At 37.7% G+C, this 22,979-nt stretch overlaps 2 protein-coding genes across 2 annotated transcripts in view; both read left to right on the top strand.

Annotated features, from left to right (window-relative positions):
• LOC122358034 (lysozyme g-like) overlaps positions 1-3,899 on the top strand; it is a 20,503-nt gene extending 16,604 nt beyond the window's left edge. The window contains 1 exon segment of the mRNA XM_043257770.1: positions 3,819-3,899. The gene's annotated coding sequence lies outside the window, so the exon portion shown is untranslated.
• zgc:66433 (uncharacterized protein LOC321250 homolog) lies at positions 3,832-22,979 on the top strand. Its single transcript, XM_043257931.1, has 15 exons — positions 3,832-3,898; positions 4,142-4,189; positions 5,084-5,161; positions 6,981-7,149; positions 7,234-7,366; positions 10,270-10,428; positions 11,573-11,688; positions 12,493-12,607; positions 16,457-16,615; positions 16,789-16,894; positions 17,830-18,200; positions 19,013-20,219; positions 21,406-21,530; positions 21,856-21,943; positions 22,816-22,979. The coding sequence occupies exons 1-15, from the start codon at positions 3,832-3,834 to the stop codon at positions 22,977-22,979; spliced, it is 3,105 nt and encodes a 1,034-aa protein (XP_043113866.1).

Raw genomic sequence — 22,979 nt, 5'->3', positions numbered from 1 at the left:
ACAAAACAGAGGCACGAATACCTGGCACAAACACTGTGGAGTTTTGAGTAGAAAATATTTGGCACTTTGCTTCATTGTTAGGTTGTTGAAAGAATGTAGCAGAAACCCGCCTGAGCCTGGTTAATGTTACTCTCACAGGAAGTGGATGGTGGGATGAGTAGAGTTCAGGAAGTGGTACAAATGGGAGGTTGGGAGTGATGACTGAGTGCCAGATGTGTTGGCTACATGAATGTATGGATGAATAGATGTATATAAGTGATACTTATACAACCCGTGTGCAAGAACTTGCATCACAGTTAGATTAGGACATTGGACGTCGATTTTAAAGGGTAACTCCACCCCGAAATTAAAATTTGTTCATTAATGACTTACATCCACGTCATTCCAAAACTCTAAAAGCTTTGTTTGTCTTTGAAACGCAATTTAAGATATTTCAGATGAAAATTGGAGGCTTGTGACCGTACCATTGACTTAGTAATGAACACTGTCAAGGTCCAGAAAACTATGAAAGCCATTGTCAAAATGGTGCATCTGCCATCAGTGGTTCAGCCGAAACGTTATGAAGCTACGAGAATACTTTACTTTATGTATGGAAAAATGAAAACAAAAATAGCAAACGACATTCGGTATCGTAGCATCACTGTAGTATCGCTGCACTCAAATAGCATACGCTGCTCTGTATTAGCTGCACAGACGCACTGTTTTAGTTTAAATAAAGTTGTAAATATACATACATGGTGTATCTTTGTGTCACAGCTGACACTGAACAACATATTTTGTTTGTGGTGCTACGGTGCCGAATTTGTTGAAGTCATCTTCATAACGTTATGGCTGAACCACTGGTGGCAGAAGGACTATTTTGACAATGTCTTTCAGACTTTTCTGGACCTTGACTGTGGTAATTGTTAGGTAGTCAATGGGACAGTCATCCAAAATATTTTAAATTGTGTTTCGAAGACAAACAAAACTTTAACGGGATTAGAACAACATGGGGTTAAGTGTTTAATGACAAAATAAAAATTTTGGGGTGTAGTTACTCTTTAATTAAACTGAAACTACACAACATGCAATATATAAAGCAAACCGCTTCTATGGAAAATTACTTTACCTTAGTCATTATAGTGTAAAACAGAAAAGTAAACTGTCAAACAATCATATATCTTGCTTTTTTTAAACTGGAATACTCCTAGTCAAACTGACTCATGTCGAACTAGTCTGCACATTTCCTTCACATCCTGTTTGGCCGTTCCTCCGGCCTGGCTGCAGTTGTCTGTCATAGATACTGTTGGAGAGTTTCCTCCTTGAGAGCTGGAGTTGTTCCAGAGGAGAGTCTGATCCAGGATTAGGCTGTAGACGCTCATCAGGACAAATATTAAGGCCTCAGCTGGTCTGGAATCTGTTTTGGGCTGCTAGTATCAGCAAGTCTGCTACTTCAGATATGCTGGATCCACTGGAGTGACTCGGCTCCACTGCTGTAATCTAAATGAGTCAGCATTGGCTTATCACCAACACCTCCTGTGCGTCCTTGGGTGTTACAAACCCTCTGACAGGGGTGTGGGCACGCTCTCAGGAAGGACAATATTGACAAACATACCATAGAAGACAGACCTAATCGGTCTTAATTTTCATGAAAGACATTTTCATTTTAATCATTTTAATCATTTCATTTATTTTACATTTTTTTTAGTAATTGGTGAAAACTTGCTTAGTGTATGTGATGTCATGGTGAAAACATTGGCTATCAGTGGATCCTTAAATGCCTTAAAAATAAAGGTGTAGATCATTTTTATGTTTATATATATATCTCAACAGAAATAGCAGAGGTGTATATAAGAATACAAATAACGAGAAACTAAGTAAAACAAAAATAAAGTATATTGATAAATGTTCTTAATAGGCCACTTTAGACTTAATATTAAATATAAGTAACTTTGTAACTCAACTAATTCTCATTAGTTCGCCAACTACATGTCTAACCCTCAGAGTTGACTATTAGGTAGGTTTAGGGTTAGTAGAATAAGTTTAACATTTAACAAAAACTCACCAATTCACAATCTCAAAAAATTAGAATACTTCATAAGACCAATAAAAAACTGAATTGTTGGCCTTTTGGAAAATGTTAATTTACTATACTCCTTTTGCGTTAATTTCGGCCCCATTCAGCGTGGCATGGAGGTGATCAGTTGGTGGCACTGCTGAGGTGGTGTGGAAGCCCAGGTTTCTTTGACAGTGGCCTTCAGCTCATCTGCATTTTTTAGTGTCTTGTTTCTCTTTTTCCTCTAGACAATACCGAATAGATTCTCTAGGAGGTTCAGGTCTGGTGAGTTTGCTGCCCAGTCAAGCACAGCAACACCATGGTCATGTAACCAACTTTTAGGCAGTGTGGGCAGGTAGCAAATCCTGCTGGAAAATAAATTCAGTATCTTCAAAAAACTGATCAGCAGAGGGGAGCATGAAGTGCTCCAAAATTTCTTGGTAAACACGTGCAGTGACGGTGGTTTAAAAAAACACAATGTACCAACACCAGCAGATGACATTGAAATCCAAATCATCACAGACTGTGGAAACTTAACACTGGACTTCAAGCAACTTGTGCTATGAGCTTCTCCACCCTTCCTCCAGACTCTAGGACTTTGGTTTCCAAATAAAACACAAAACTTGCTCTCATCTTTCACAAAACACAAAACTTGCTCTCAACAGTCTTGTTCTCCTTCTCCTTAGCCTAGCTAAAATACCTCTAACCTGATCTGTGGTTCAGGAGTGGCTTATCAAGAGGAATACGACACATGTAGTAAAAATTTCTTGACACGTCTGTGTGTGGTGGCTCTTGAAGCCTTGACCCCAGCCTCAGTCCATTTCTTTTAAATTTCCCTCAAAATCTCTAATCGATTTTGCTTGACAATCCTCATAAGACTGCGGGTCTCTCGGTTGGTTGTGCACCTTTTTTCTTCCACACTTTTTCCTTCCACTCAACTCTCTGTTAACATGTTTGAATACAGCACTCTTTGAACAGCCAGCTTCTTTGGCAATGAATGTTTGTGGCTTAGGCTCCTTGTGAAGGGTGTCAATGATTGTCTTCTGGACAACTGTCAGATCAGCAGTCTTCCCCATGACTGTGTTGCCTAATCAACCAAACTGAGAGACCATTTTAAAGGCTCAGAAAACCTTTGCAGGTGTTTTAAGTTGAATAGCTGATTGACATGTCACCATATTCTATTTTTTTGAGATTGTGAATTGATTTACTCATTACATTTGCATTGATTTAATACACAAGTTTCACAATTGGAGTTGAATTACTGAAATTAACTTTTCCTTGACATTCACCTGTAAATATGGCAACATTTTATATCACAACATTTCATTTTATTTTAAAGCCTGTTTTATTACAGCTTAACAAAATATCTGTCATGGTGTGGTCACATTAATTTTGCCTATACATTGCCGGTGGAAAAAAGTCCATTGGCTAGTAGCAGTGTGTAAAGCACTACTTACACCGAAGTCGATTGTTTTAAACCAAACAGCTTTCCATGTTGGATAGAATTACTGGTGTTTGGTTAAGAAATGTCATTGAGCATTTGTAAACTGTAACTGCACCTCTTTCACAAACCAAACAAGGCCACATTGGATTGCAACAGCATGAAAATTTAATAAATTAGCTCACAACTACAAATAATTGCTCTTAATTTTCAAATTTATTTAAAGTTGTACCCTAGTTTTTAAGTTTTTCTTAAATATGAGGTTTTGTGTTTTTTTTCTCTCTCCATAATAACTGTTCAGGAGTTATCTGACATACCTAACTCTTTTTATTTTGTCAACAGTGATTGTGACATCATGGCCTCAGGATCTCCAGACGTCACAGGCTCTACTGAACCGTCAGAAGCAGCGGAAGAGTGTTCAGGTAACGTCCCATTCGGTGATTATAGTATCCATGTGAACAACGAGAACATCCATCTCACTCTATCATACATTTTTCCTCATATGGAGATCAGACGTGAAGCATTAGGGCACTCTGAACTCATGAAGAGACGCACGATGCTGGGTCTCTCTGACAGGAAGTCATCTAGCACACAGACAAAGCCAACATTTTTCTCTCCCATACGAGCATGCTTTCCGCTGTCCGACATTTGACCTTTCTCTCCAGTTCAGTGTGGGAAGGAGGAAGCCCAGACCGTCAGAGTCGGCCTGCGTGGTGATGTGGATTAGCCATTTCCTCACAAAATAGGTTGCTCTCAGAGCCCCGATAATCTCCTCTATCGGATTGCGGGTCTATCTAAGTCTATTAAGTTCAAGAGTTAGCCAGTGGCTAAGGTTTGTTTGGGAGGTGTTAATCTTGTACAGATTTACCACAGGATGATGGTAATTGATCCATGACCAGGGTTACATTCATTAAAATCATTGCCGTTACAGTGCGTGCGTCCATGTAAGGATCCAAGTATAGTTGGTATGAATGAAGCTTCTTTTTTTTTGTATTCTTTTTATTCACAGTCATATGCTTTGACTCATAGACTCCATATAGGTCCATATATCTTCTGTTAGTTCATCTTACCAATAATATCCTTTATAGCCTGCAAAGACTGTTTGCTCATGCTGCAGTTAGTGGTTAAAGGTAGAAAAAGCAATCGCGTCGCTCTGCTACAAGGGAGAGGCCTGAATGGAAAACATGAGTCATGATAGTGAACGGGACTGTATTGTTCACTTAAAAGACTGATTTCAAAAAGATGCAGTGCAGACCCTGGGAAAAAGACGTGATTATAATATATTAAAAGGTAATTTTGAATTTGGTAGTTGTTTGATTATTACTCTGTTATTTTGACATCGATGAAGTTAATTTATTGTAGCATTTAATGTGATATACTAGCATAAACAATTATTGTACATCCCTGAAAATAAAACCAGTAAACAGAGTAAACAATTCAAAACTTTGTCCTAGGGCACTTAGTGTGGCTGCATTTAAACATACTGAGGCTCTGTTCTTAGAAGGCGATATTTAGCATCCCTTACTGTGTAATCAAATAACCGAGCATTGAGTGGTTTAAAAGAGACAGTGAGATCTCTTTCTCTGTGTGTTGTTTACTGCCTTTAGACGGGCCCCAGCTGGAGACTGTAGGCTTTGCCAGTAGAGCTACATCATGTGACTCTCCTCAAGACGAGAGCGAGAGAGGCAGGATGTCAGACAGCAAGGGAAAACCAATACACAAAGCCTAAAGTCATAATCCAGTCCTCAAAGACTGCATGGAGAGCAGTAAATTCACCCACCAAAGAAAGTTTTTATTGAGTTGTTGACTGAGACTAGCTCTGTTCCAAAACCTAGCGAGCTGCCTACATAGACAGCATTTTTAAAGAAATCACCTGCAAACATAAAGACCGTTTCAAAGGGTAGGCAGTAACATAGCTGAGATTCCTTATTTTGGCCAAATGGCATGCATCCTTCATTGAGGAAGTCATTTCAAGAATGCACTGCGAAAAAGTAAAATGTGGGAACCATAAGACATTTCTATCGTGACTACTCTTGGGAGATTTTAGCATTGAAATAGACTCTCGGAGTCACAATCCGATTTCGAAACAATTCTTGATCTACGGCTGTGCAACTACATCTATACACCTTTTGATATTAAACTAAACTTGGAAGTTCTGTAATGGCATATTAAATATTATACGGTATAAATGAAGGCATGTAAATGAAAGCATAGCGCACACATGTTCCATATTCAGGGAAAAAAACAAGCTCAGAATCGATTCCACACCAATTAAACCTGCATGCTATTATACTAGGGGCTGAGGTGGGTCACAGCTGAAAAAATTAAGTCTGGTTTTTATGTCTTTACAATTATTTTTTTTTTGAGCCTTAACTCAGCTGTAAAGATGCTTCCAGAGAATCATGTTGGATTGGAGTTGTAATTGGAGTCAGTGGTTGTTAGCATAAATAGGATGTTTAAAACAGGCCAACTGGCTAGCGTTGTTGTTAAATAATCTCCCTACAACAAGTGCAAGCCGTCGCTGAGAATAGTGCTCGTTCTCAGTAGAAAGACTCTACTAGTAAAGGTCTTCATCCTAGTTTTGTTCATGCAGCTGTACTTCTTTAAAGACCACTGGCTTTTTCAGTAGAATGAGACTGACCTTTTAATGTTTGTTTTGGCTTTTTAAGCCTTTCTGGACCTTAACCTTTCCGATGAATAAAATCAGTTCGTAATCTAATTGTTCAAACTGGCTGAAATCCCCAACACTGCAGGTGATGTCATAGTCACAAGTCATAATGCATGAAAAATACACACCGGATTTTTATTGGCCGCTATGCATGGAGACATCTATATGATAAAAACGAAAATTTCATTGTATTCATTGAACTTCATAATTTGATTAACTAAATAAATCGCTTGATTTAACACTAAACGGGGTTTTGGGCCTCAGTTGTGTGTTCAACAATGTTGTTGTGTGAAATGATTCAATATTAAACCTCACTGGGCTCATTAACAAATGAGTTTTAAAATGAAAGTAACAGTGGATCGATTCTAAAGCCATTTCACTAATACAATTAGTACATTAATGGCAACTAAAATTAATAAATTAGTCTTACATAAGACACCAGGAGGAATATGTATGTGTCTACAATGACATTTTGTTAAACAGTTATTAAATAAACACATTTATTATAGTATTATGCAAACTACAGCAATTCACCGTCAGATGTACTTCAGTGAGACTCCTCACTTTATCATCTTGACCCCAATGCAAGTGGTATTTGCGTCATAATCGACGACGTGATTGTTTAAACGTGCTGTATATATCATTTCTAAGACCTGAGGGCCTGCAAACATGATAGTCTGCAAGTTTGAACTTATTATGTTTAGATAAGCGAACTAATTGTAAGCACATGTTCAGTGTTTGCTGCATTCAAGCCTTTGAAAAATTCAGAATTGTCCCGTGAGAGGTCTTCTCAAGTGGTGCTCTTTAAAAACGTTTACGTCGTGTTTTTAATCCAGGGAAAAAGAAGTCCAAATTCCAGACGTTCAAGAATTTTTTTGTGAAGAAGAAGAGGAAGGAAAGTCCTGCACCATCGAGCGAAAGTGGTTTAAAGGCCAGTCAATCGAGTGATGACGTCAACACCTCAGAGCCAACCATCAGCAACGCCAACAGCGGCAATGACCACGGGTGAGGGAATACAGTTCCCAATCGCTTTACCAATTATTAAGGATTATGAGGATTTATATAAACTTTTCTCTGCTTCATTCAAAGATCCAAGATCAACATGGGCAACAAAGCCATGTCACATGACAGTGTCTTCGTGTCTGATTTGCCCTCGTCAGAGACTAATGAAGATCTGCGGGCATCTCAAGACAGCATTCATGGGAAAGTGAAATCTCTACAGGTATTCCAGTCTGTTACGGTTTATTCAATTGAGTTTTGTGGCCAGTGAAATATTCTGTAATAATAAAACCACTGCATTCTGAATTAATATCATAAAAGATGGTTTTGATGTTATCCTGAGGTCTTGACTATCAAAACTGCATCCAATAATTTAAAGTAAATGATAAAAAAAAAATCCATAATATATTATATAGCTAACTAACACAATAAAATAAAATAAAAACTTAATAACATAATAAAAAAAATATATATATATATATATATATAAAAAAAAATGAAGTTATCTGTTTTGCAAATAAATATATATAAAAGTTTGGATACAGTAATATTTTTTTAAAGATGTTTCTTATGTTAATCAAGGCTGCATTTATTTAATAAAAATACAAGAAAAAATATTGTGAAATATTTGTGACAATAATAATAACAATTTTCTATTTTAATTTTAATTAAATTTTTAATTTAATTAAATTTTTTAAATTAAAATCTAATTTATTCCTGTGATGCAAAGCTGAATTTTCAGCATTACTCCAGTCTTCAGTGTCACATGATCTTTCAGAAATCATTCTAATATCCGGATTAATTATCAGTGCTGGAAACTATTGTGCTGCTTAATATTTTTTTGGAACCTGTGATATTTTTTTAGGATTCTTGAATGAAACTTTTTAAAAAGAAGAGCATTTTTTAAATAGAAATCCTTTTAAAAAATATCCAGATTGTTTGACAAATTATCTGGAAACTTTGTTGGTGGCATATTACAGTAAATAAGTTACATGCAGTACAAAAAATACTTTTTGCAATTTATGGTCACAATTAAATAACAGTATATTACTGCAAACAGCATTAAAAAGAACAAAGCATTTCCTTTCACTCACAAGTGAAAACATAAAAACAATTAAGACTTGCAGGCTCTGTTTTGTACCATTTAATGGAAAGTGGCATCCATGCCAGATGGAGTGTATAAGTATTTGTTTTCTTTCCTGACCTCTTTCTTTAATGAGAATTAGTGAGGGCACTTTGGTATAAAATTAGCAGGTCTAAGCCTCAAGACACGGAGATTTTCACTCTTGACAATTTGCCACCAGCACAACCTAGACAGCAGAGATCATTGTCAATGTCACTGATAGACAATAAACACAAAACAAAGGAAATGAAAACAAATGTGTATGGGATGTTAAGTATGTGTATGTGTGTATATGCATGTGTATACACACACACACACACACACACACAGGTTGCCAGACTGACAACACCAACAGGAACGAGCGCACATGACAGTTAATTAAATGAAATATACTGGGATTTCCACCAACTGGCAACCCAGGGTTCTGAAACACGATTGGGTAAAAAAAGCGCAAAGTCCTGCATTCTGGGCCGGAATGCACATTTTCACAGGAGAAAGAGTAGGGTTGTTTTTCAAATTGACAAGTATGTTTCTGAAATATCTGCAAAAATATTATGGTATTTTCATGCTCTATACAGCACCTTTTAAATGTATTGGTATTTATAGTTTCCACCCGATGCCCAAAATGGCCCACTTTCACAAATACGTCTGTCTCACTTGTGCCTTGGCATTGATTAAATGCTACCTAGCGTAGCTTTCTTGATGCGGTTAGCGTATTAGCTGTAGATATACCAGATAGGCACTTTGTCACTGAGCCAGACATGAGAGCAGCTCGGCAATGAAAGCTACCGCCCCATTAAGAGAGGAATCAGCCGCTGTTTGAAAGAAGCAGATCATCTAAAAATAGCTGACATAAAACAGAATAGATTTTAAAGCGGCATTAAAAGCATGGACTGGTATTGTCCTTTTCTGTGAAGGATATTCAACTCCAAAAAAAGAAAGTTTTGTCATCTTACACTACCATAAAATGTGTTTTTATACTATATAAGTATAGTAAACGTATCAATACTGTGCAATATTACTACAATTTTAAAATTACTTTTGTAATATATTTGAAAATGTATTCCTGTGATGATAAAGCTGAATTTTCTGCATCATTACTTGAGTCTTCAGTGCCACCTGATCCATCAGAAATCATTCTTATATGCTGATTTGATGCTTGTCATCCCATTTCTTTTGATTTCTAATTATGTATAGTTTTATTGAACCCATTAACCTTTTTTTTAGAGAATTCTTTGATGAATTGAAAGTTCAAAAGGACATTTATTTGAAATAGAAATCATTAGTAAATTTAACTTTTACTGTATTGCAAAAATAAAAGTATTATATTCTTTTTTTATTATTTGACTGTGCTCAATCTTGTAAAGGGCAGTCTCATTTAAACACATTAATGTGCAATATAGTAGGTAGTAGTAGCAGTGCGTGATTTTCATCCAAAGTTGCGCATTTAACGTATGCGCAAATTACAATATTGCATAAACCAAGCACGGTTTTCATCCAACGAGTCGAGTCAAGAGAACAAAATGGTCACTTCCTGGTAAACTGCCACTATATATCACCTAACAAAACTAGGAAGAGCTATCGAATATAATTTTCATACGTGATAAATTACTTGCGCCTCAGAAGAAACACAATTGTAAAAAACAACTGTAATACTGTAAAAGTATACTAACATACTTTGGTCAGACATTTCAGAACGAACTGAAATGACGCGTTAACATTTTAAATGCTTTGGAACAAGATCAGTCCGCTTTTAGTCAAGTTATCTCATCTCACGGAAGACTTTATTTGCAAAATGCGTTTCCATCTACCTTCTCTTTAACCCTTTTCCCCACACAAGTCAGAAACCCACCAGCAAGCGTAAAAACTGCTTTGCAAAGCAATGGATTTTTATTTTAAATCTGTCATTTCCATCATTCGTTTCCCAAGCGATTCTTCAAAAGTGCTCATTAAAACCGGGTGATGGAAACGGCTGGTTAGTTGACTTTCTGTCGTGTCTGTAGCTGCAGCTGAAGCAGGCGATTCGTCTGGGCTCTCCTCCATCGCTCCTGTGTGGGAGGAAAGGAGAGGACACGGGGGCTCTCTCTGAAGATGACGGTCTTCCCTGCAGCCCTCCGGAGTATTCCAGCCTCCACACGGTGCTGGCCACGCCTCCTCACGCGGTAGGCCTCTAGCGCTTCTCGTTCACAGCGGTTTAGACTCATGGATTTCTACGGCGCAGATACATCTTTGATCTATATAGTTCACAAACCGCTGAAATGTCACGCAGGCTTTTAAAATCAGACCGAAATGATCAGAAACCGTGTTAAAAATAGACTTCAGTCATCTGTGTCTAATGTTGAGATCCTTCAGAATGATCTGCAGAGCTGTAGGTGCTACACACAAACAGATACGGCAATAGGTTTGACAGACTTTGACACGTTTTACTCTTATCATTAGTTGTGTGGGTGTTTTGAAATGAAATATCTATCGTACTTGCTTCTTATTAGCTTACTGTGACTTGATAAATGTTCCCTGGGAAGGAAGTTGAGAGTTTTGAAAGTAAGTTTTCATAGTATGTAGAGCTTTTTTTATATGAAAAGGTGAAGGAGATTTTGATTCCTGATGTGTGCGGTTCCTTTACTTGCTCCCAAAATATTTATTTCTGGATGAACCATCCCTTTAAACGATGACACCCAAAAATAAACATTCTGTCATCGTTTACTCACCCTCATGTCAATCCTTACCCGAATTACTTTCTGTCCTCTGTGAATCACAATAGAAGGAATTTTGAAATAACGCAAACCAAAGTTTCCATTGTGTTTTAGATCATACAATGGAAATCAATGGGAATGTATCATTCTGAAGCACTTTTCTCGTAATTGTGTTGTGCTTTCATCACCAAATAGAGCCATATACATAGTCGAGCAATCAGACGCACTGTATTGAACGTGCTTTGCATGCCTGGGTATTTTTGGCTCTGTGAAAAGCGTGTAAGAGCCTCAGACATCACGGGGCATGATTGAAAAGACAGGAAGCTCCCCGCTGAGATCTCTAACAGGATTAGTGGCCATGCAGTTCCCCTCGCTGTACCTGCCTCCCCTCAAATCTCTTCAGAGACGTACACAGTCCCTGTCCTCACCTTCCCTGAACTTCAGCGCAGCGAGACCAAAGCTGCTCTTTAATTTAGAAAATCTCATATAGCTAGAGTGAGTTTTGAGATATTAGTCCAGATCGTCAAACGAGTGAAAATGTATTTCAGGTAGATGACTGTGATATGTATCAAATTTTCTTGGAAATGATTGTAAAATGTTTTTGTGGTTGCAGTCGGTGGATTTGACCCAGAGTTCCTTGAGCATGGAGGCTTCAGACAGCGAAGACGATCAGGTGACACAAGCACACTTAAATCACATCATACGTGAAAGATCTGTGGAAGGCTTGTGGTAAAGGAATAGCTTGCCCCAAAAATCATAATTCTGTCATCATTTACTCACTCTCAATACTTGTGTGGCTTTTGCTCACCTTTAAAACACAAATTAAGATATTTGAGAGATCTAAAAGATTTCTGTTCTTGCATTACACAGACGAACACACCTTGCTGGTTATCACATGCCAAGCAAGTACAATAAATACGTCATTTGCCATGTTTGATATGCTCTATGTGCGTGATGATCAATGTTTATACAGTACAGACCAAAAGTTTGGACACACCTTCTCATTCAAAGTTTTCTTTATTTTCATGACTATGAAAATTGTAGATTCACACTGAAGGCATCAAAACTATGAATTGACACATGTGGAACGTATACATAACAAAAAAAGTGTGAAACAACTGAAAATATGTTTATATTCTAGGTTCTTCAAAGTAGCCACCTTTTGCTTTGATTACTGCTTTGCACACTCTTGGCTTTCTCTTGATGAGAGATGAGAGAAATGGTCTTCCAACAGTCTTGAAGGAGTTCCCAGAGATGCTTAGCACTTGTTGGCCCTTTTGCCTTCACTCTGCGGTCCAGCTCACCCCAAACCACCTGATTGGGTTCAGGTCCGGTGACTGTGGAGGCCATCACTCTCCTTCTTGGTCAAATAGCCCTTACACAACCTGGAGTTGTTTTTGGGGTCATTGTCCTGTTAAAAATTAAATGATGGTCCAACTAAACGCAAACCGGATGGAACAGCATGCCGCTGCAAGATGCTGTGGTAGCCATGCTGGTTGAAGGCATACTGAATTTTGAATAAATCCCCAACAGTGTAACCAGCAAAGCACCCCCACACCATCACACCTCCTCCTCCATGCTTCACGGTGGGAACCAGGCATGTAGAGTCCATCCGTTCACCTTTTCTGCGTCGCACAAAGACACGGAGGTTGGAACCAAAGATCTCAAATTTGGACATTAGATTTCCACTGGTCTAACGTCCTTTAGCCCAAACAAGTCTCTTCTGCTTGTTGCCTGTCTTTAGCAGTGGTTTCCTAGCAGATATTCTACCACGAAGGCCTGATTCACACGGTCTCCTCTTAACAGTTGTTCTAGAGATGTGTCTGCTGCTAGAACTCTGTGTGGCATTGACCTGGCCTCTAATCTGAGCTGCTGTTAACCTGTGATTTCTGAGGCTGGTGACTCAGATGAACTTATCCTCCGCAGCAGAGGTGACTCTTGGTCTTCCTTTCCTGGGGCGGTCCGCATGCGAGCCGGTTTTTTTGATGCGCTTGATGGTTTTTGTGAATGCACTTGGGGACACTTTCAAAGTTTTCCCAATTTTTCGGACTGACTGACCTTAATTTCTTAAAGTAATGATGGCCACTCGTTTTTCTTTACTTAGAATTTGTATTATGGCAAGAAAAAAGCAGCTAACAGTCTATTCAGTGGGACTGTCAGCTGTGTATCCACCTGACTTCTGCACAACACAACTGATGGTCCCAACCTCATTTATAAGGCAAGAAATCCCATTTATTAAACCTGACAGGACACACCTGTGAAGTGAAGACCATTTCAGGAGACTACCTCGAAGCTCATCAAGAGAAAGCCAAGAGTGTGCAAAGCAGTAATCAAAGCAAAAAGTGGCTACTTTGAAGAACCTAGAATATGACATATTTTTAGTTGTTTCACACTTTTTTGTTATGTATACAATTCCACATGTGTTAATTCATAGTTTTGATGCCTTCAGTGTGAATCTACAATTTTCATAGTCATGAAAATAAAGAAAACTCTTTGAATGAAAAGGTGTGTCCAAACTTTTGGTCTGTACTGTATGTGAATAAAAATCGAATCTTTAAATCACATAAACCATAAAAAGGGAAAAATTTCACTTGAGAAGACTTGGTATGAGTAGCTTAATTCGTGTGGGTTACTTTTAACTTCAAAATTAATATCTTAATTGGTGTTTAAAAGATGAATGAAAGTTATTGGTTTGAAGTGAAACGAGGTTGGGGGAATGTTTTTAGAGTGAACTATCCCTTTAAGAGTGAGCACAATCGCATGCTTCGGATGGTGATGTCATGCATTTAAATGCAAATTAATTACAGCTGCATCTGCATGTAGGCAAATTGTTTGTAGGCATTCATGAGCCCAACTAAACACACTAATGCAGTGTTTCCCAGCCCTGTTCCTGGAGGCACACCAACGGTTTCCTAATAAAACACACCTGAATCAACTCAACAAGACGCACATCCAGTCTCCGAAACACTTTTTTGTTTGTAGCTAGCTCGTTATCAAATCAGTAGCTTGGCCGTAGTTTAAATATTTTTGAATAACCTGTAGCCAGATTTTCAGAGAAGTGGTGTAGAATAATTTGGTTGTGGTTATCGCTTAATATTCGTACATTTAAATGCGACTCGCGTCTGCGTTTTGGACCACTGCGGATCATTTGAATCGAGCACCTCTGGGTGTGGACGCCGGTAACGCGCTTGGAATGTTCCCACGAAGTCCGGCGCTGAGAGATCCATGTTAAGAGTGCGCTTATCTGCTGCTGTTTTGACTAGTTCGGATCAAGTAGAGCTCGTTCGGCTGAATGCTGTGTTATCAGCGGTATTTACAGATTCGCGTGTTCAGGACAAGTGCTCTCGCAGTCAGAGGAGGTTGGAAACACGGACGTAAGGGAGCAGGACGCTGCTTGTGTCCGGTAGAAAGTTACATTTGAATTTCAAATAAAAGTGAAGCTAGTGTTCATTGAAAGGACATTTCTACGACTCGGTGCACATGCATCTCACGCACGACACCATTGGCTAGCCAAAACTGCTCCAAAACAATCCCGTACCACTGAAAAACATGCTTTTTCTAATTTGTGTCGTTGCCAGCGCTTTAAATAGCTAAATAGTGTTTGTGTTATGCAATGTTTTGAGCTGGACCAGAGGATGTTTTGACAAATTGGGTTTCGGTGCGAACTGTTAGATATTTTAAATGGGGGTTAATTTCTGTTGTACGCTTGGGTTCAGATTTATTTATTTTTTATTATTTTTTTTATGATCACTGTGTCTGTATTTATTCGATCAAAAATACACTAAATGGAACGATACTGTGAAATACTATTACTATTTAAATGAACGTTTTTTTAAAAGTGTAATTTTATTCCTGTTTTGCAAAGCTGAATTTTATGCATCATTGAGCATAATTTTTCAGATATCATTATAATACTGGTTTGCTGCTCAAGAAACATTTATTATAAATATTGAAAAAGTTTTGCTGCTTAATATTTTTGTGAAAAGCACGAAGTAATACAAAGACAGAAGCAGAAAAAACAATTATATAAAGTAAAACGAACCGCGTTTATTTAAATAGAATTAACATAAACTGACTTCAGTTGAATGCATTCTTTAATAATAAGAGTATTCATAAAACAATAATAATAAAACGTATATATAGCTCAAACATTTTGTGCAACTGTTTACATTTTTCAGATTTTGATGTATTTGTTGGCACCCTGAATGGATACCTTTATCATCAACAGCAATTAACCCCCTATTAATGACTGGTGAAATCTGACAGTGTTGTCGAATGCTGGCCATCTTTGACTGCAGGGTTACGAGTGAAGTAGGCGTGTGGTCTGAAAAGCATTCCAGCGGTTCACCCTCGCAGCCTGGCTGTCTGCTGGAAATGGGATATTCCAGCAATCTGGGTCAAAACGGCTGCCAAGCTGGACCTGAGCACAGCGCAAACGCACGGCTGTCTCGCTTAGAACTTATTCACACCAGTTCCTGACACACTGCACCATTAAAAGCATGTTAATGCCCGTTTTTTCACCTTTTAAAAATGTTAATCTGAAGTTAATGCTCTCCCGTTGATCGAAGCCTGTTTTTCTGCCACAGAATAAAAATTGTGGCTGTATATTACAGTTCTGACTTTTATATTTTGCAATTCAGACAAATTATTCAATCTCGTCATTATAACATCCCTGTCATTGTACTCTTCTACAATATACTGTACAGTGCTTTGATACAACCTGTGTTGTTAAAAGCGCTATATACATAAAAATGATTGATTGACTTTTAGATTTTTTTCAGAATTTCAAGTAAAACTGAAGTGTGCGATACAAAGAAGCCTGTATTTTGGGATTAAAAAGTCAAACTTACTTTTTTGATATTGTTTTAATGGGCGCAACATGGTGGAGATAACTAATAATATTTCGAGCCACAGTGGAAGGCAGTAATCTCAGACATACATGGCCATATATTTATGTTTCCACAAAAGTGTTCCTTCAGTCGGGAGAATTATTGAAATAATAAAAGTTTTAAAAGCAAACCTTTAAAGAGATGCGGATCTGAGAGAAAACAGTGCTTATACAGCGCTACGGAGCAACATTGCCAACATAACCTTCAGTTGTTTCTGCTGGAGAGGATTTTGTTTGCATTTCATTCTGGAAGGAAATAGCTGAGGACAATCATCAAAATTGGTCTCGATGAGTCAGTGGTGGTAAAGGTGCCTGGGTATCTTTTTTTTTTTTTAATACGGTTCAGTGACCTCGAACAAGAATTTATTCCGCTATCACGATGCCACTCCGGTTTTCTGGCGGTTAAGTGATGGGAGGAAATGCTTTGAATACGACCGTCTGCTTAAAAAAACTCTAACCCAAATACGGAGGTTTTGGTGGGGAAGTGGTTTGAAAGAATTTTAGGAGTGCTATTATTTTGAATTGAAGTTGTAAACAAATTGCACGTCTTATTGAACTTATTTAGACTTGCTGACATCTGTTTTTCTTGTCCCCCTCCGTCATATGAAGATGTCTTGTGAAGCGTCTTCGAGACCCGGCACCCCTCAGGGCTCGGTCCCCGCAGACTTCAGTCTTCCCGCCAGCTCCGTCTCCTGCTTAGACAGCTCTGCTGCCCGTCACCGCATCGCTGTCAAAACCAACGCTTGTGCGAAGAGAAAGCCTGCCAGCGTATGATTTTTCACATTATCCATTCATATGCTTTAACTAACTATGGTGCCTCATCGTATCGAGCCAACAAGCTGCTGTGATGTTTTATACTTGTTTGAAGTCTTCTTTTTGAGGCAAGTATTCATCTGTTTGTGTTAGTGGTTGAACTGAGATGTGTGCTTATTCATGTTTAGAGACCAATGTTGGACAAGAGAAGAGACCTGAGGGAAAGAGTGCTGCTCAGAGACACAGAGGACAAACTACGCATGATGATCACAAGTATTGGAGAAGAACATGAAGGTTTGTCTCTCTCTCTCTGAGTGTCTCTCTCTCTCTCTCTCTCTCTCTCTCTCTCTCTCTCTCTCTCTCTCTGAGTGTCTCTCTCTCTCTGAGTGTCTCTCTCTCTCTCTCTGTCTCTCTCTCTGTTTCTCTCTCTCTCTCTCTCTCTCTCTCTCTCTCTCTCTGTCTCTCTCTCTCTCTCTCTCTCTCTCTCTCTCTCTCTCTCTCTCTCTCTCTCTCTCTCTCTCTCTCTCTCTCTCTCTCTCTCTCTCTCTCTCTCTCTCTCTCTCTCTCTCTCTCTCTCTCTCTCTCTCTCTCTCTCTCTCTCTCTCTCTCTGTCTCTCTCTCTCTCTCTCTCTCTCTCTCTCTCTCTCTCTCTCTCTCTCTCTCTCTCTCTCTCTCTCTCTCTCTCTCTCTCTCTCTCTCTCTCTCTCTCTCTCTCTCTCTCTCTCTCTCTCTCTCTCTCTCTCTCTCTCTCTCTCTCTCTGTCTCTCTCTCTCTCTCTCTCTCTCTCTCTGTCTCTCTCTCTCTCTCTCTCTCTCTCTCTCTCTCTCTCTCTCTCTCTCTCTCTCTCTCTCTCTCTCTGTCTCTCTCTCTCTCTCTCTCTCATTATTAATGTATATGTACATATTTGTATTTATAATGCATAATAAACACAGTACACAGACATTATGTGAACATATATTATGTAAAACTTTTATTTTGGATGCAATTAATCTTTTGACAGCACTAGTATCAATGAATATATTTTGCCTAATCCAGCCTCCAGTGATGATAAGTTTTTTATTAATAATAATTTTAGATATATATGAAATGCTGGATTAAACAATTAAGTATTAACAATTACACAATTAACGATTTAAAATATAATCAGGTACGGACACCAAACCTTTGAATGGTAATTCAATAATTCTTGTTACTAATTTTATTTTATTTTATTTTTTAATTTGGTCCAGATTTGCCCGAAGAACAGGTGAATAATTCAGACCGTGAGTCATTTGCTTCTGAACAGGAGGAAGAGGAAGTGAGCGACTCCAGCCAGTGTCAAAAAACGTCTGCAACATCCTCCATCTCGGCTGGAGACGTCTCTGAAGAAGAGGAACATGTTCCTGGCGAGGATCACGTCCCCAAGCCTGAGGTCCCAGAATCCTCTTGGGAGAGTCCAGTAACACTTGAGCTGCAGGCCGATGATTTCCTGTTGGACACAGGATGTGAGGTCGTTCACGAGGAGCAGGGGTCATTGCTGGAGGAAGTCTTGAGCTCCCTGAAGAGCCCTCTTGCGTCAGGACTAGCACTGGAGCATGAGAACATGCTTCTTCAGAGTGAGGTACAGCGCATTCAGTGACATCTTCAAGAATAGCGAAACACATCAGTTCACATAATGGTTAAATAAGAAGTCTGAGACCAATTTTAAGTTGTGCAAAGTTTGTGAAATTCTGTGATTTTTGTCAAATGTTTAAATATAATCACTGTAAAATAATCTTAAATAGGCAAATATTATTTTGTTGTTTAAATAAATAAATATATATATATATATATATATATATATATATATATATATATAATGCATTTATGTATTTATATATATATTATATAATTTTTATTGTATATTAATATATTTAATATATATAGCTTATTTTTCTTATATATATACATGCATGGGTTGCGTAAATAAAAGTACCCACACATGCATGCATACATCTAAGAAAAATGTTATGTTTATATATCAAATATATTTGTATATATATAAATAATATGAATGTAAATATATACATGTAAATATATAAATATTATATGTATACTGTATATAATTTATTTTGAAGGGCAAAAATGTGTATTTTATTTATTAAAAAATGTTATGTTCATATAAAATAAAATAAATATATTTTTCTATTAAATATTTTTAATAGATTTTGGTTTAATATTATTAACTATTTACTATTTTATTAACTATTTACTATTTTGTATATATACTCTGTGTATTCTTAATAATAAGGCATTATGCCAAATTTGTTATTATATATATTACTTCATGCCCCCTAAAATATGAAAATGTAATTAATATTAATTCAGAAATTCTATGTTTTAAATCATTGATATATGAATTGCATTTTTAATGGAGTTTTGATATTTTTGTAGGTGCAAGACATAAGTAGTGAGAGCGTAGTTGATCAGCTAGAGGAAGTCAATATAGATCTTCTCGAGCCCTCTGAGCCAATGCTGAGCACAAAGGAACAGGCTCCTCTGCCCGACTCGCTTTCTGAATCATCTGTGGATTCAGAGGAGACCACAGAGGAAGAGGAGCTGCTGGAGACGCCGGAGTCTGCTGAGGAAGAGTCTGTGGAAGCAAGTCACCAAGTGCCTGAACATGATGTTGAGAAACAAGCAGACCAGGATGAGAGTGCCAAAGAGAGCGCAGTGTTATCAGAATCACCAGTAAATTTGAACGAGCCAGATGAAGATGAGGTCGATGAAGATGTTGTTGAATTGGAGAGAGAAACCAAAGAGGATGAATTGACGGTGGTGGAACCTGAGATAGAGAAGAACTGTACAAATGATGTTCAACATCAAGAGGCTGGAGATCGGACAGCTCCTCTAGAGCCTGAGAAAGAGGAGACTTCAGCTGATGAAAGAGACTCGGTCGACACTGAGAACGTTCCTGAATCTGATCCAACAGTCAGAGATGACGTCTGGAGCTCAGCAGAAACCAGCGAAGAGCCCGAAGCCTCAGCAGAGACGCTTCTTTCTACTGTGAATCCAGTTCTCCATCCTCAGTTCTGCAGTGCATCAATGTCTCCTGTAGAGCAGGAAGAGGAACCCGAGTCCAACAAGTCTGGTGAGCCTCAGGAAACATCTACAGAAAAACCTGAGCAGCCGGTTCTTGAGTCGCCTACAAAAGATCCGACGAAAATGGCTGAGCTTCGACCTCGATTCACCATCGCCCCGGCGTGGCAAAGGTCGTTGGTTTCTGGAGGAGCCCAAGAGCAGGCCCAGACCGTCTCACTGGTGCTACCAGAGACTACCGCTTCCGATGAACCTCCCCAAACGACTGAACTCATCACTCCCGTGAAAGAAGAGCGCCCCAAACCAGCCCGAGCTCAGAGCTCCCCAACACTTCATGTGCAGAAAGAGCTTCACGAAGAGGCGGCCCCGGAGAACCCGTTTGGAGTGCGCTTGAGAAAGACTCCGGTCCTGCACCGCTACGGTTTAGACGGAGAGCCGCTTCGGACAGAGTCTTCAGGGGCGCAGGAGACCCCGGACCAAGAGCAGAGCGGCAAGAAGCCCGTCCTGCCGAAGAAGCCTGATCTGCTCACGGACACGGTGATGTCCGCCAGGAAAATCCCAGGTACTGACATTCTTCAACAGCTGACTGTGTGTGCACGGAAAAAATTAGACTACAATCTTGTCCCGTTTTTAAGATATTTAAAATCCTCAAAACAAGAAAAATTGACCATAGTCACAAAAAAACGATGAAATGCTATTATACATTTTGAAAGTCTTGTTACTTTTTTAGTACACTATACCATAAGTTTATTCATTGAAAAAAATATTTTAATGCAAATTTCACTGTAATGATTACAATTTAAATAATATAGTGCTGTGAAAAAATTGTGATTAATTGTATTACATATGTGTGTGCTGTGAATTTATGTATGTTATGTTTATGTGGATGTGAACACACAGCATGTATTTTGAAAATATTTATATATATTTACATGTATATTGTTATGTTCATATAGATTCTATCGTGTACAAATATGTTTAATATACAAGCACAAAATATTTTATTTTTCTTAAATATGCACGTGTGTATTTACATATAAATAAATATATTATATATTATTATATTATATATAAATAATAAATAGACACAGGGACGTGCATTATGTAATCAAAAACTTTTATTTTGGATGCGTTTAATCTCTCTTTAATCTCTCTCTCTCTCTCTCTCTCTCTCTCTCTCTCTATATATATATATATATATATATATATATATATATATATATATATATATATATATATATATATATATATATATATATATATATATATAGATAGATATATCGATAGATCGAGAGCCAAAAAAATAAGTTGGCTTTTGAAGTTAATTTATTTTGAAGGGATGATCAAATTTTTACTTTGAAACTAGACAAAATACAAATATTTTTTAAATGGTTTAAATACAATTTATTCAGTTGAATTATCGTTACTGAATAATTAGATATTTTGCCATGTAAAACAGGACAGTTTCAACCTCTATGAAACTGCTTTATAGTGCATTCAGTTTATTGGTGATATTAAATAATCACAATTTTATGGTAATGCATTTAACTTACATAACATGACATTTCAGATTACAAATAATGCTGTAAATATTACAGGGCGGGGATTTATTTGATAGATCAGGATTTAATTGGATCCCAAAAAGTGGGTGTTATTTGATATTTTCGTTCATCTTAATTTTTCCTCTTTTGTGTTACGTAATCCAAAAAAGTAGCATAAAAAAATAACACGATGCACATTTTTTTCAGATACGGTGGGAAGGTTATCCGCCGGTGGCTCCGAGTCTCCGAGCTGGATCTCTGTGGCCAGACAGAAACAGAGGAACTTCATGGAGAACTCGCCGGAGAACTCTCCAGAGAAGCTGCCCTCGCAGGTTTGTGCTGCTGCCTCCTCTGATGAATGTCATGCATGTCATGCAAAATCTTGCCCGGTTCTCAAGGAGGTGCGTGAAAACTGAGTCTCAGCATCATGAAGCAACAGGTCAATATATATATCCTACTTAGTCATCTCTGCTTGTTGCAGCTTGGGAAAAAGCAGTCTTCTGGATAGATTTAATGAAGCGAAATGAATCAAACGCTTCAGTTAGGACACTGACTCTTCATTTTTTTTGTAGTAATGAGTTTTAGCCATGCCTTGCAAATGCTTGATTCTTATATTCAGTGTTAATCTCTGAGATATTTTCCCTCACTTGTTCTCAGGGGGACGTCAAAAGACAGGATTCATCAGGCAGTTCATCAAATCCAATCGCCAAAGAGCAACTGGCACAGCCATGTTCACCTTTACAAGGTAATAATCTTTCCATTAGTATCATTCGCTGTCGTGGCCTTACATAGAAAAGCTTTTACGGATTTAGCTTTGTTCTGTTCCGTCTAAAAGGTGCAACGACCTGCAAAGTCACAAAATATGTTTTTAATCTCTTAATAGCATGAGATTGTTTTAAACTCGGATTGAAAAGGGAATTTCTATCAGTAAATGTCTGCCCTCTAGCGGACATGTAATGTAACTGCTTACCAACATAAATCAATATAAATACTACACTCATACAGTACTTTTTCTTACCATTAATTAACAAATAATATATTTTTTTATTTAATTTAATTCATTTAATTTTTTTAATTAGTTTAATTGAAGCTAAAATAAAAATATTACTCTTGTGAAATATTATTGCAATTTTAAAGAACTGATGTCTGTTTGAATATTTATATTGAAAATTTTAAAATATTATTTATATATATCTTTATTGTCACATGATGATATATATATATATATATATATATATATATATATATATATATATATATATATATATATATATATATATATATATAGTATGTTTTTTTTTTTTTTTACTTATCCAGAACAATTGAATTGTAGTGTTTTAAGTTTTCCACAAAAACATTAAGCAGCACAACTGTCTTAAACATTAATAATAATCAGAAATGTTTCCCAAGCAGCAAATCAACATATTAAAATGAATAAATGTCAGCCTTGCTGAGCAAAAAAAACGAATTTATTATGCCAAAAATTGGCCGGCATTGTATGTGACCTATGTAATTGCACAAATGTATTACGTCTGATATGATACATAATGAGTTCAAGTGTAAACTTTGAATGAAGATGAGTATATAAGCCGTTTTCCATTGTTTTTGAATGAACAGTGTTCTGCTCCCTTGAACTGTCCAACACATCCATGGTAGAGAAGGAAAGCAAGAGAAGCACTAACCCGTCCACTGCACCTTTGGCCCAAGATGAGCCTCCCTGGCTGGCTCTCGCCAAGAAGAAAGCCAAAGCATGGAGTGAAATGCCCCAGATTGTTCAGTGA

Source organism: Puntigrus tetrazona, chromosome 14 (genome assembly GCF_018831695.1).
Source record: "Puntigrus tetrazona isolate hp1 chromosome 14, ASM1883169v1, whole genome shotgun sequence".
NCBI classification, from domain to species: domain Eukaryota; kingdom Metazoa; phylum Chordata; class Actinopteri; order Cypriniformes; family Cyprinidae; genus Puntigrus; species Puntigrus tetrazona.
The sequence above is the reverse complement of the archived record's forward strand: the minus strand, read 5'-3'. Positions and strand labels throughout refer to the sequence as shown.